Source organism: Scyliorhinus torazame, chromosome 9 (genome assembly GCF_047496885.1).
Source record: "Scyliorhinus torazame isolate Kashiwa2021f chromosome 9, sScyTor2.1, whole genome shotgun sequence".
NCBI classification, from domain to species: Eukaryota; Metazoa; Chordata; class Chondrichthyes; order Carcharhiniformes; family Scyliorhinidae; genus Scyliorhinus; species Scyliorhinus torazame.
The window spans coordinates 125803694-125819293 of NC_092715.1; the positions used below are offsets into that span (position 1 = coordinate 125803694).

At 44.7% G+C, this 15600-nt stretch overlaps 1 protein-coding gene across 8 annotated transcripts in view; it reads right to left on the reverse strand.

Moving 5' to 3' along the window:
• The window catches only part of sema6a (sema domain, transmembrane domain (TM), and cytoplasmic domain, (semaphorin) 6A), a 159802-nt gene that overhangs the window by 63642 nt on the left and 80560 nt on the right, over positions 1-15600 (reverse strand). For all 8 annotated transcript variants that reach the window (XM_072516499.1, XM_072516497.1, XM_072516505.1 and 5 more), the window contains exons 4-6: positions 8927-8987; positions 6265-6327; positions 5857-5958 (exon numbers count right to left, since the gene is read on the reverse strand). In XM_072516499.1, the coding sequence (XP_072372600.1) occupies positions 5857-5958; positions 6265-6327; positions 8927-8987 (226 nt within the window). The remainder of the gene's footprint in view (positions 1-5856; positions 5959-6264; positions 6328-8926; positions 8988-15600) is intronic.

Consider the following 15600-nt stretch of genomic DNA (forward strand, 5'->3'; position numbering starts at 1 on the left):
CCTTTTATTTGTATTAGCCTTGGCTCAGTGGTAAAACTCTCACCCCTGCTTTAGAAGGTTGTGAGTTCAAGCCCCACTTAGAGACTCATGCACACAATAAGGGCTAATGCTTCAGTTCAGTATGGAGTACGTTGTAGATGACAGAGGTGCCAGCTTTTGGGTAAGAGTTTTAGCAAAAGCCCTAACTGCCCTCTCAGGTGGTCTTAAAAGATCACATAGCCTTATTCACAGGAAAGCAGGGATGTTGTCTAAAAGCAGGGATGTTTTGTCAATGTTCTAACCAGCATTTAGCTTTCAAACACTGCCAACAAAAACAGATCAACTCACTGCTGTCAGTGGGACCTTGCTATAGACAAGTTGTCTGCCACCTTTCCCTGGATTGTCACAGTGACTATCCATCAAAAGGTAAATATTTGTGTGTGTAATGGTTTTATGGAAGGTTCTTCAGAAAAAAAAAAATTATTTTAATCAGATTTTGAAAATACGGAAACATGAAGAGTTAATTATCTTACCAAAGTGTTTAAATACTCTGATTATTATATGGTTACAAAGCATGGAAAAGTATTTTTATTTCCATAATGTCCCTCTTGGTCAACTATAAATCTGGGTTATGTATCTTGCTGCACTTACGTCAGTGAGAATACACTCAAGTTCCAAAAGAGCAGGCAGATACAATTACCGTCTGCTGGCCAGTCTGAGACATTTCTAAGATATTAGTAATGGTGCAAAATAAAAATAAGCTTTAGAACATTCATTACAGGTGCATTATTGACCAATGAACTTTTGCAGAGTCTGCATGATTCCCATATGTGGAAAGGCAAATGAACAGGTGTGGTAATCAATATCCTTTACACAGTAGATATGAGGCAGATGGAGAAAGCATTAAAAAATAGTTATAAATGTCAGTAACAAACCAACCCCAATAAGTTGTGACGTTGAAAACGTGCACTCTACTGGAGTAAGTTTTCTGACACGTTCTCGATCTCTGATATCTACAATTGAACGTAAGGCAATGATAGAACAGTTAATGTTGGATTGAAATTAAGTTAGATTCACCAGCAACAGGGTAGTTAGTGTGGGAGCCTGTTTGGAGGAGCTTTTGTACTGACTTCCATTCCACCAGATCAGGTAACTCTGATAATGTGAAACCTGCCTGTGTGTGAAACAGAAAACACATTTGGGTATACTGCGTAGGAGTAGGGAAGCAAAATTCAAGCCAAGCTGAAGAGACCATGTGCTGGAGCTGCTTCTAGGTATTAAGATTCAACAGCTGGCAAACCAATGAGATTAAGAGGATTGTCTGCTGCTCTCTTGATATCAAGATGACATTGACTGCAGATGTCTCTTCTCCTGAGGTAATCTTGGAAAATTAGACCAGTAATGGTAATTGAATTGCCATGGCTTCACTCCAGGTAATTCTGCAATTTGCTATCCTTCTGTATGGTTAGATTCTACAGTTTGAATGCCACAAAAGTGTAGAAGTGTCATGTCTGCATGTTGACATTTTCTTTCGCTTGGAGTGCTACAGATCAATGAATAGTTCTTGGTCAGTAATGCATCAGAGGTTCTGAGCCATAGTTCACCCGTGCCAACTTTCCAATTATTTCTTACATTTATACTCGTCTCAAAATAAAGGAGAGTTGTTACACCCATGTGTTCTCTAACAAAGCAGGAAGAAAAGGCATACATTGGACAGCGTATTCTCCCATCCATCTAGCCTGGCAGAATCTCTTCTCTGCAAAATCTGAATCAGTTGTTCTTTGAGATTGGAGTTTGACTTTAGGATTCCTCAACTGGAGTCCACCACTCTGGCATCTTACCTATATACGGGTTGGCTTCAGCTTTACTGTACAAGATATATTTTACTTTGATTGCTACATTGGGGGTATTCTGCAGCTCCTGGCCTGTGTGTTTGCACATTGGGGTGGGGTGGGGCACGTAAAATAGAACGAGTAGCTAGCCCACTGCTTTCCCCAAGCTGTCCCCCGCAATATGTTGGGCAGTTAAAGCATCAGTCAGCCTGCCCTCCTCTAGGCCTATTGAGGGCCTGTTTCCAACTCTGCTGCAATAATATGTGCAGCTGGGGAAGGCAAAACATAGGAGGCAGAATATAGGAGACCAGCTTGCACTTGCAAGACTCAGGCTAAAAAACCGGAAAGGGGGGGGTGGGGTAAGGCACCTCCTTATGCACCCTGCTCCCCCTTTGTGCCCCCCCATCTAGCCTCCGGAGATCAATTTCTCCATCCTCCTCATGATTCCTCCCTGATCAAAAGCCCCGGATCATGATGGTCCGGCATCCATGACATCACCTTCGGACTGCTTGTAGTTCCAGCAGCAGCCACTATTGATTTCTGGCACTGTTCAGCTGTCGGTCAATCAGATTGTCAGGGGCAGTTTTTTTTTACAGCTGGTTGGCTAAAGGCCCCCTCCCCCACTCTGTAAAATTCACCTCATAGTATTAATTGCACACAAACAGATCAATCAGCCCAACAAAACTGCGCTGATTAGCCCCTAGATGAGCCTTCTCCCACCCTTCTTCATCTACCCCCATAAACATATCCTATTCTTTTCTCCCTCATATTCTTACCTAGCTTCCCCTTAAATGTATCTAAGCTGGTTGTCTCAGTTACTCTGTGTGATGGCGAATTCCACATTCTGACAACACAGTCTGTATATTAGTTTCTCCCGAATTTCCTATTCAATATATTAATGACTACCTCATATTTATAGCCCCTAGTTCTTGTCTCCGTTGCTACTGAAAAGCACCTTCTCTACATATACTCTGTCAATCCCTTTCATAATCTTGAAGATGCTCTCAGGCCACTCCTCAGTTTTCCCATTTCCAGAAAAATGCTCAGCCTGTTCAGTCTATTCTGATGCTTATAACCTCTCAGATCTGGGGCGCGATTCTCCGACCCCCCACCGGGTCGGAGAATCGCCGGGGGCCGGCGTGAATCCCGCCCCCGCCGTGTCCCGGATTCTCCGCCACCGGAGATTCGACGGGGGCGCGAACCGCGCCGGTCGGCGGAAATCGCGCTGGTCGGCGGGCCCACCCCCGACGATTCTCCGGTCCGTGATGGGCCGAAGTCCCGCTGCTGTCAACCCACGCCAGTCGGCGTGGATTGAACCACCTTTCGAACGGTGGGACAAGGCGGCGCGGGCGGGCTCCGGGGTCCTGGGGGGGGCGCGGGGCGATCTGACCCTGGGGGGTGCTCCCACGGTGGCCTGGCCCGTGGTCAGGGCCACCGATCCGCGGGCGGGCCTGTGCCGTGGGGGCAGTCTTTTCCTTCCGCCTTCGCCATGGTCTTCACTATGGCGGAAGCGGAAGAGACCCCCTCCACTGCGCATGCGGGGGATGCCATGAGCCGCCGCTGACACTCTCGCGCATGCGTCGCATCGCAAAGTCATTTCCGCGCCAGCTGGCGTGGCGCCAATGGCCTTTCCCGCCAGCCGGTGGGGCGGAAATCACTCCAGCGCGGGCCTAGACCCTCAAGGTGAGGGCTCGGCCCCTCAAGATGCACCTTTGGGGTGGCGCAATGCCGGACTGATTCGCTCCGTTTTTGGCGCCGGTCGGCGGACATCGCGCCGAATCCCGCCCCTGATATCAGCTTTGCACATTTTGTTTGCATCTTCTCCAGGCCTCTATATCATGTTTATACAGTCTGGAGACCAGAACTATTTAACGTATGCAAAGTGCGACCTAACCAACCTGTTAAACAAGTGCAACGCAACATTTTGAATCTGTTAAATCTGATCCTGAAAGAAATGATTTCCAGTGCTTTAGTTTGCTTTTTTAAATGACCTTATTAACCTCCATCGTTACTCTGCTCCTCTCTGTCATTTGGACATTTATTTTCCAAGGAATGTGCAGCCTATATTGAAGTTAATTTGCACACCCATTCTGCAAGTTTATTAATGTCTTCCTGTATTCTGTCACAGTCTGCCTCTGCATTAACTATTGTCCCCAATTTAGTGTTGTGTGCAAATTCAGAAATTGTTTCCGATTCTCAAATGTATTTACATAAATTGTGATCAACAATGGTTCCAGCATAACTTCCTATGGAACACCACTTCCCTCTTTTTACCAACTGTTCGTATAAGCGGGAAAAATGGTGGAAATTTGCTGTATTTGCACTGGCTTACTTTTGTTCATGATTCAACATGTAGAATTACTCAATTAGGCTAATCATAAGCCAGCTTCATAATTATTAATGTAAGCAGGAATCCATGCATTGCTTCTGGCACAGAAAGACTTTAATGTATTTTGTCAAACAGCTATTGTGAAGGACCGTTCCTTTAAGATAACCAAGGAGTCTAATCACATGCTTAATTAGTTCAATTTTAACGTGTTCCAAAGAAACTTGAACAGGAATCTCATGTTACACTGGAATAAGTAAACAAGGCGCTTAACATTATCCACTGTCTTTATCAGGATCATTGATCAGCTTTTACCAAGTTAGGGTGTTCCATTACCCATCATACACTAATGGAACACAAAAAACACAGAGCCTGTTGCACATTGTGTGGAGCAGAATTTTAAGGACAGCTTGCCATCATAATTATTCCTGCTCAATGGTCTTTTGATTAACAACCAATATCACTGTTTGCTCCACTTTTTCCTCTAAGTTCTCTTTGTCCATGGTGGTGCTATCCAGTTAGCAACACCTGTAGCTACATTCATTGGCCTATTCCTCAGGTTTATCCTGTCCCTAGCATTTACTCCGAAACCAATCCTTCCATAAATTTCCAAAACTTTGATATGGATCTATGTTCTTATTTACACTCTTGTCACAGTATGTTAATGGCTTGGTGTTTAATGAGGCTGTTGAATCTCGAGAGAGGCCTCTCACGAGAGGTACGATGCTCAAATCATCTCTCGGGGGAGACACGTTCGGGAGGTTTGGGGGGGGTTGGGGGAGGCGCGAAGGTGGATCGTGGAGCTCCTTGCCCGAGGACTCTGCTGCCTCCCACACAGAGCCACGCCGCGTCCTTCCTCGGAGGGCACACAAGAGTTGCGATGCTCAAATCATCTTGTGTGATTTAATGGGGTTTCGCAAGACGTCACGATCTGGATCTCGCCCTCACTGGGCGTGATCCAGATCAGCATATTTAAATAACCCATGGGGCTGATTTAAACATATTGGATTGGATTTGTTTACTGTCACGTGTACTGAGGTGTAGTGAAAAGTATTTTTCTGCGAGCAGCTCAAACAGATCATTTCGTACAGGAAAATAACATAAAATAAAAAGAAAATGTGTTTTCAGGATTCTCCCAGCACCCGGAACCTAACTGCCGTGCAGAGTGCTGTTTCATACTGGATTCCACAAAGGTGGACCACAAAGGTAATGACATCTTTTGGGGGGGGGGGGGGCAAAGTGCCGTTGGTTGGCGGGGTGGAAGCTTTAAACCCATATGGAAAAATCAAATATTCAGAAAGTGGTCTCTCTTCAGTTGCTAAATGGCAGCAGTTGTGCACACTCTCCACATCTTTGGTTTAGCTCAGTTGATTCATGATGCAGAATGAGGCTAAAGCACAGGTACCAGCTGAGGTTATTCATGAAGGCTCTGCCTTCGTAACCTTGCTCGTCACCTGAGGAGTGGTGATCCTCAGGTTAAATCACCACCAGTCAGCTCTCCCCCTCAAAGGAGAACATAACCTATGGTCATCTGGGACTATGGCAGTAATCTTTGAAAAACATTTTTCGACATTATTAAGGAAACAAACAACCAAATTTAAAATAAATGAAATTCAAATAATGAGCCACATTAAGGTTATGATCACCTGATGCTGTCTCCCAGCATAATACTGGGAATGCTAATTCATCTCACTTGATAAAACATTTCAAGGGACATACCTTATAGTTTCTGCATGATGGGTTGAAAGCATTTGTCCCACAGACGAATAAGGTGTTATCATTTCTTTTCAAAAGCAATTTAATGTAATTGTGACATTCATCCTAGGCCAGCAAAACAAAAATGGCTATGTTATTGTCAGTTTACAGTAGAAGTATGTTTCATTACACAAGTTTTATTGTGAACTGTGCCTCTAAAACTTCCAGCAAAATTTTACTTTCCTGCTCTAAGCATTCACCATTGTAACAAATAAAGCTAGCACCAGAGGAACTAATTAGGAGATAACTGATAAACCCAATGAATCACATTAATGACAGAATTAGAGGTCAATCAAAGATTGTGTCATACAATAACAGACACAGCGAATCTACATTAAAGTGACATCCATTCGGGAAATAATACCTGCTTACCTTATGCTTTCCCTTCATTCTGCATATATCGATGTCAGCTTGTTTAGATCGCCACGTTAATTTCTGTGATGATGAAAGAACCAGCTCATTAGAACTAGGTAGTGTTTTTACACAATCTTATTGGCAATCACTACAGAATACCTAGCATCATATTGAGCTTTATAGCTGCTGTGTTAGAAAGGTAATGTGGTATTCCGAACAAGCAACAATATGAAAACATTAATTGTGTGAGTGCAAACTGACTGTTTTTCTTGAATCATGATTTACAATATGCTTCCTAAAGGTTTACTAATGGAATAAATTGATTAGGAAACTTAAGGTGAAGGAACCCTTAGGGAGCAGTGACCACAACGTAATAGAATTTACCCTGCAGTTTGAGAGGGAGAAGCTGGAATCAGATGGAATGGTATTACAATTAAATAAGGGTAACTACAAAGACAAGAGGAAGGAACTAGCCAGAATTGATTGGAAAGGGAGCCGAGCAGGGAAGACAGTGGAACAGCAATGGCAGGGGTTTTGGGGGTTTATTCAGGAGGCACAACAGAAATTCATCCCAAGGAGGAGGAAACAACCTAAGGGGTGGACGAGGCATCCATGGCTGATGAGGGAAGTCAAGGACAGCATAAAAGCAAAAGGAAAAGCATAAAAAGTGGCGAGCATTAGTGGGAAGCCAGAGGATTGGGAAGCCTTTAAAAGCGAGTAGAGGACAACTAAAAAAGCAATAAGGGCGCGGAAGGTGAAATATGAGTGTAAGCTAGCTAGTAATATAAAAGAAGGGTTTGTACAATATATAAAAGGTAAGAGAGAGGCAAAAATAGACATCAGACCACTGCAAAATGAGGCTAGAGAAGTAATAATAGGAAAGAAAGAAATGGCAGAGGAACTGAATAGTTACTTTGCATCAATCTTCACAGTGGAAGCCATCAGTGGGATGCCAGAGCTCCTGGAGAATCAGCGGCACAGGTGAGTGTAGTGGCCATCACTAAGGAGAAGGTTCTGGGGAACCAGAAGGGTCTAAATCACCTGGACCAGATGGATTACACTCCAGGGTTCTGAAGGAGATAGCTGAGGAGATTGTGGAGGCATTGGTGGTGATCTTTCAGTAATCACTGGCGGCAGGGAGGGTCCCAGAGGACTGGAAAGTAGCTAATGTAACACCACTGTTTAAGAAGGGAGGGAGACAGAAGACAGGAAATTATAGGCCGGTTAGCCTGACTTCGGTCATTGGTAAGATTTTAGAGTCCATTATTAAAGATGAGATCGCAGAGTACTTGGAAATGCATGATAAAATAGGACTGAGTCAGCACGGCTTTGTCAAGGGGAGGTCATGTCTGACAAATCTGTTAGAGTTCTTTGAGGAAGTAACAAGGAAGTTAAACAAAGGAGAACCAGTGGACTATTTAGATTTCCCAAAGGCCTTTGACAAGGTGCTGCATAAGAGACTGTTAAATAAGTTAAGAGCTCATGGTGTTAAGGGTAAGGTCCTGGCATGGATAGAGGATTGGCTGACTGGCAGAAGCCAGTGAGTGGGGAAAAAGGGATCTCTTTCAGGATGGCAGCCGGTGACGAGTGGTGTGCCTCAGTGGTCTGTGCTGGGATCACACTTTTCACAATAGACATTAATGATTTGGAAGAAGGAACTGAAGGCACTGTTGCTACGTTTGCAGATTATACAAAGATATGTAGAGGGACAGGTAGTATTGAGGAAGCAGGGGGGCTGCAGAAGGTCCTGGACAGGCTAGGAGAGTGGGCAAAGAAATGGCAGCTGGAATACAATGTGGAGAAGTGTGAGGTTATGCACTTTGGAAGGAGAAATGGAGGCATAGACTATTTTCTAATTGGGGAAATGCTTAGGAAATCAGAAGCACAAAGGGATTTGGGAGACCTTGTTCAAGATTCTCTTAAGGTTAACGCGCAGGTTCAGTCGGCAGTTAGGAAGACAAATGCAATGTTAGCATTCATGTCGAGAGGGTGAGTATACAAGAGCAGGAATGCACTTCTGAGGCTGTACGAGGCTCAGGTCAGACCCCATTTGGATACTGAGAGCACTTTTGGGCCCCATATCTAAGGGAGGATGTGCTGGCCTTGGAATGGGTCCAGAGGGTGGTGAATCTGTGGAACTCTTTTCTGCAGAAGGCTGTGGAGGCCAAATCACTTGTGTTTAAGACAGAGATAGATACGTTCTTGATTAATGAGGGGATCAGGGGTTATGGGGAGAAGGCAGGAGAATGAGGATGAGAAAAATATCAGCCACGATTGAATGGCGGAGCAGATTTGATGGGCCGAGTAGCCTAATTCTGTTCCTAGGTCTTATAGTCTAAATAATCTTCTTGTAGCAAACTATTAAACACCAGAATATACAGGGTTAGCCCAAGTGAGACATTTATTTTCAAATCATAAGTTTGTTTGCTCAAACGTGCTCCACTTGAATAACACCTTCCCATAATGGCAGTTAATGGGAGTGGTACTTTGAAATTTAATTTTAGGATTTATCAAAACTTGCATGTACTAATGCTTCTAGCTGTCTCAGTCTAGCCTTTACTTTATTGCCAGTTGTTTTAATTCACAGTTGTTCAAATCTTATCTAGGTTCTGCATATGGGGCTTCATGTTTAAACTGAGACAGCATAGTCACAGAAACAAAGAAAACACACGCTACTTACTTTGTTAAAATTAATCTGCTCTTTGAAGGATGTATCCATTTCAATAGTGTAAATATGGTCTCTATAAATAGAACATAGAATCTACATGTTATTTTCAGGCTTTAACCACAGTCTGCAGAACCTTATCGCACAAAACAGACAGCAAGCCAGGAGGAGCAAATCATTCAATTTGAAATGCTTCACCACATAATAATACAACTATTACAAATACATTAGAAAGGACTTTGGTCAATGGATTATTCATAAAATGGAAGCAAATTGGTTTCCCAATTGCTCAGTTTACCCAGTGAGTAGCTAAGCCATACTGAACAGAAAGGAACCCAGATTTGATCTCTCATCTCTAATGGGGTTCCTGGTCCTGCTTGCGGGCCAGCAATCCCTGTTAGAAGTCAACACATATGGATATCAGTTGAGGATGTGATCAGTTTTTGCTGCGATGCCTCTCAACAGTGCACCCAGAAACCTCTCTCTTTTCCTCATAGTCAAAGTGACTAGCAATGCTCACCATTCAGGCTCACGAATGAGAAATTAGCCTGTGGGTCAGGTAAGTTAAAGGCACCCATAATGTGTAGAAAGCTAATATAGCAAGGATCGTAGGCTTCAGAAGAGGATGACATCAGCATTGAACAGAAAATGTTCTTTGAAAACAATTATGGTAAAACAATTTCTTGTTTATGACAACCAATGTTCCAGTTGTGAACTCGAAAATGTGCAGCTTCCTCTTCTCCCATTTTGTAGAAACAATAACAATTCAATATCTTTGTAGCTATTCATTTTTAATGTGTCTTCCATCTCATTAATGACAGATTTACCATGGCCTTGATTTTCCGGGAGCCTGGGTGAAGAACAAGGCAGCACAGACTGAAGGAAGTCCACAACCACATGACAGGGATGGGGGAGGTGGAGAAATTGGCCACACACTTGGAAAAGCAGTTCCAGATTAGGCATTCTTCCGCAGCAGAGACTGTTCAGCATCTGCTCAATTGGCATCCCTGGAGTCTGGCGTTTGAAGAAATTATGCACAATCAAGCAACACAAAATCCAGGTATGCCACCAAATTCTCTTAAACCTTTTACCCCTCAGGCACAGATTGCAAAACAATCTGAGTTTGATGGGGTTGCTGAACAATTGAGTGACTGGGCAAATTAGAGGATCCCCTTGTGAGACGTGAGCATGGAACAGTCACTGAGGGAGGCCCTCAAACCCCTTGCATTGTAGCTATTCAGGCTCTGAGCATTAACCCTTATGGTCCAAGTTAGCTGTAGAGCCTTGGAGTTCAGGTGAGGATAATACCTAATTCTGAGCTGATAGCACATGATGCAGTGAGTGACCAAAGTTGGTCCACTCGGTTATGTGGTGTAGTGTGGAGATGGGTGGGGTTTTGGTCAGGCATCAAGGTAACTGAACACTGGCCGTCCAAGTGGAGGCCAGGACTTTCCTGCATGCATGAGTGGGTCTTCACACGCAACCAGAACAAGAGCCTTAACCAAGGGAAGCCCTTAAGAGATATATGCTGACCCTTGCATCTCTCTTTGTTATTGCAGTGACGAGTCCATCAGGACCATGGAGCTTGGTGATCTCGCTGGCAGCCTCATGGCTTAAAGGCAGGATAGAAGAAGGAGAAGAATCTGAGAGAAGAATATGACATACATCCTAAGCATTTCTCAGATCCCTTATATCTTCCAGTGTTCACAGAGGCTACAGGACTGGCTCCTCAGGGACAAGAGCTACCCACGGAGGGTGAGTCTGGTGATGCCTGTGTGGTGGCCTGAGACTCCAGCTGAGAGAAGGCACAATGAGCCTCATGTCTCAACCCAGACTTTGGTGGTGCACACCATTGCGACAATAAAAATAAGGTTTTGTTGCATTGACAGATCTGACAGAGCACTGCAGTACACTTCTGAGAGGGGGCCATGCATCATTGTGGCATGTTGCATTGTAGCTATTGTGACAATGCAAAGTTGGGGCGGTCTGAATGATGAGGAGGTGGAACAACTGCACACGTCCTCCAATGAGGACGAAGTGGAAGGAGAGAAGGTGATCAGGTTCTGAAAGCACAGTAAGCAGGTGATGAGGCCATTGCTCTGGCCAGATGACGCAGGCATGGTCGTGAAGTAATCATCATAGCATCATAGAATCAATACAGTGCAGAAGGGGGCCACCTGGCCCATAGAGTCTGCACTGACTCTCCGAAAGAGCACTCTGCCCAGGTCCACTCACCCACCCGATCCTCGTAACCTAACCTGCACATCCGTGGACACTAAGTGGAAATTTAGAATGTTCATCCACCTAACCCGCAAATCTATGGACTGTGGGTGGAAACCAGAGAACCCAGAGGAATCCCACGCAGACACTGAGAGAATATACAATCTCCACACAAGCAGTCACCCAAAACATGAATCGAACTCTGGTCCCTGGCACTGTGAGGTGCCACTGCTAACTACTGCTAACCCCTACAGGCCCTAATAGCTGCAGGATTCCACAGGGAGGATGACCAGATGCAGTGAAAACTCTCCTGAGAGCACAAGGTAAAAACTGGCAGCGTCAGTAATCACTGGTCCCCTTCAGTATGACACCCGAACTGTCACTCATCATGTGTCCCCTTCAGCATTACACCGGATCTGTCAATAATCACCTGTCCCTTTCAGAATTACACCGAATCTGTCAATAATCTCCTTTCTCCTTCAGCATTACACCCAACCTGTCAATAATCACCTGTCCCTTCAGCATTACACCCAACCTGTCAATAATCACCTGTCCCTTCAGCATTACACACAATCTGTCAATAATCTCCTGTCCCCTTCAGCATCACACCCAATCTGTCAATAATCACCTGACCCTTCAGCATTACACACAATCTGTCAATAATCACCTGTCCCCTTCAGCATTATACCCAATCTGTCAAAAATCACCTGACCCTTCAGCATTACACACAATCTGTCAATAATCACCTGACCCTTCAGCATTGCACCCAACCTGTCAATAATCACCTGTCCCCTTCAGAATTACACCCAACCTGTCAATAATCTCCTGTCCTCTTCAGCATTACAATCACATCTGTCAATAATCTCCTGTCCCCTTCAGCATTACAACTAATCTGTCAACATTAGTTGTCCCTTTGAGCACTACACCCAATCTGTCAATAATTACCGATCCCCTTCAGTATTACACCCACATCTGTGATCTTGGTGCATTAGCATATGCATGATCACCTCAGTCTGAAGATGGACAGACTTCTCCATTGTGACTTAGGATAGTAGTCCAATGTTCCTGAGCTTATCTTTGCAGCTCCAGCAACTAGAGCAGAACTGAATACGGAGACTCCTATTTTGACTCAGACTCCACAAATTCCTGGCTTCCAGATGTCCTTTGAGTGCCAGCATCCTGGGTGGTCCCTGCTTTCACTTTCTGTGGATCAGACAGTGCGATGTGCTCACCAGATTGTGAGCCCAAGGCTACACTAGAACTGGATCCCACTGAGACGTGTGTCTGTACTGGTGCAGGGTGTGGGTGAGCGCTATAAGAGATCTTCAATTAGCATGTCATCAGATTCATCTCCTGTGGTGGCTTCAGGCCTTGAGTCAAGGGCTTGACTCGAGAACACTCTCGGATGCTTCTCCGATGTGCCTGCGAAATAAAGGAGAAGTCATTAGTGCTGGGCTGAGGACTGCGGAACAGGAGACATCACTCACAGTATGGTTGTCTGATTGATGTTGTAGTATAGGATCTTCACTTGATTGAGCACCACCGACCTCTCCATTAGCACAGGAATGGTCCACATCCTCAGCAACCACTTGGGTGGCTCTATTCTTAAGAGTTGGTCAGGACCTTTGATTCTGGCATTCTGCGCCAGTCTGGGATCTTTCCCTCTCGCTATGAGCCAGCTTGTCCCGTATGACGACCGGTGAAGAGAAGCAGGGATGCCTGCCTGCCAGATAGGAAGGATGCCTGGCAAGTGTGGATGGTGAGTGCTACCATGGACAGGATTAGGACACAAACTGTAGAGGAGATGAAGGTGTGTGTTAGAGAGTGAGTGGAATTTCTCTTGAGCTGGCAGTGAGAAAGACCCCTGTGGATGTGTGATGGGTTTAAGTGTACGTGATTTGAGAGTGATATGAAAGATGACTTACCTTGGGGGAATGGAGGAGGTGATTCATCCTTTTCCTGCACTGGGTGGCTATCCCTTGTGTAGGGAGCAGGAATTCACCATTGCTGTCACCACTCCCACAATGAATTGATCACGGATGTGGCCCAGAGCGGGAGTAGTGGGCTTTGTAGTGGATCTCTACTCCGTCCAGCAGGCGCTCAAGAGAGATGTCACTGAATTTGGGGGCAGCATTGGTAGCCAGGAATTTCCAATGCCTTTCAATCCCTTAGAAGTGTTTGCTCTGAGCAGGAGTGTCCTTTAAACGTGGTGCCTGGATTAAAGAAGGCCTGAGGTCACAGCAGGGCAGGTGAATAAACTGGCGCCCAAAACGGCAGAAAAAGCTGCAATTGACATCGGCCAGTTCAATGTCTATTTCCCTGCTCGCTTTCGGGCTCTGCCGATTTCATGGAAAATCCCAGCCAATGTCTTCTTCATTTCTTTCTAGCCATCATTTCCAATCTATACTGATTGCTTCAAGCAATCTATATGTTCTTATCAAGTAAATTAGAAACTCTAAATACCACTGGGAAGCTCCGGAAGATTTTGGTGTTAAACTCTGAAGGTTGAACAGAGCCTCTGCTGATAAGATCATTTCTACCATTGTAATAGTAGAAAAGGAGAGTCAGTACACAGCTGTACATCATATACAGAATGGTCAGAGATACAATTTCTCACACCTACAGCTCACCAGGTCTTTCCATTACAGAACACTGACAAGTACAATTAGATCCCCTTAATGTAATTGTATATGGAGAGAAGGACATAAGATACCAACCTGAAAGAAAGATGAACAGCAAATTTGAAACCCTTGGCTGTGCATTTTTAAAATTCACCCTTGCAAATACCCTTAACTTGAAACCTTTCTAGAGGTGATATCACCTGACTTTAAGCAATAAACAAAACACTGTTTATATTTGACAAGGACATGCTCAAAGTGGCACGTTTCTTTAGTGCAAATGTTAAAATGAAATTACAATGCTGACAATTGCAAAGCATTTGAAATCATGCTTTGAGCCTAATGCACTTTATCCACTCTTTCAAAATCATACACAGACAAGTAGTCCATTGTGTTTGCTAAGTTTTCCTTTGTGAAATGTCAAATTGCTTACATATTGCTGAGAACTGCACTTTCTTTACAAATACCCACCAATCTTCCAACAGGGGAAAACCATTAGCACATCAGGTGCAGGGCTATTTTTAAATTCTACTGCACACATTCACTCCGTGAGAACAGATTAGGCAGAAAGGCTTGGCTGGGAGGGGAGAGAGTAGTTATCTGGAGCTGCTAAACCCATTTCCTTACTTTCTATTCGGGTGCCCGTAAATGGAAATCTGTGAACTCTTGACTAATAAATGTATTTCAATGGAAATAATTTAGAAATACAGTTGGTTTTGGACATCCTAATTTGTTGCTCTCACATCACCCGCCGTCTAAAGTATTATGGTAGATCTAATCAGTATAGCCAATTATTGAAATGGCCAATTCTATATGGCACAAGCAATTTATTAAATATGCAGTCTCAACAGAAGTACAATTATTTTTATTTTTACATGGAACTACGTAATGGAAAATATTAAGTGACACCATCTTAGTGACATAAGTTTTTTTTAAAAAGCAATACAAACGTTAGTTATATATACATGACAGTACAGAATCAAAGTCCTTATTCTGCTATCAGCAGTAAGAGCAGTGGCATAGATGCTAAAATTGCTGTCAGGATCCTGGTCTGGGTTAGTGGTTGGGGAGATAGGGGGAAAGAGACGAGGGAATTACGAGGGTTCCTATCACTGTTCACAAAATAAAGAATTGCCACATGGGTGAGATGTTGAAAGGGGACTATATCCCAAGGAGGGTGCCTCAGCTAAGTCTGAGGCAGAAGGGAAAATGGGTAGATTGGATCATACCTCTGGTTAAGAATAAAATGACATGTGGCTCCCCTCTCTAAACAGTGGGTGCGATTCTCCGGCCTTGTTTCGCTCTCGCTCAAGTAAAACGAGGCCGGTGAATAGTGGGAGAGGCCAAAAACGAGATCTGCGCCAGGCGCAAACAGTTTGTGATGCAACCGGCCCATTCCCGTAGGCAAAATCGGGATCTTGCCACAGCGAGGCGAGAAACCAATTATCACCAATTAAGCCCTATTTCCATACAATTAACCCCATATCCGATGTCCTCCTGTCATTCAGCAGCCTCCCCAGTGAGTGGTTATGCTGGTGCCGATTAGTACTCCTTTTTAAAAACGTGAACCTGGTTTCTGTGGGGAGCCGAGGTGAGTAGCCATCTTTGCTCACAGGCAAAGAGTCCTGGGACACTGGGCTTGCTGCCCTAGGGGTGTGGTGGACCCACGACTGGGGGTGGTAGACCCTCACCTGGGGGTCAGGGACCTTCAGCCTTCATGGGGTTGGGGAGCTTTGGGTGGGCAACCGGGAGGCAACTGCCCACGGCACCACCACGCCAACCCCTGGATCGTGTGTACCCATTCAGGGGGCAATCTTTGTCTCTGCCTGTCTGCCCCACCGACCAGCCATA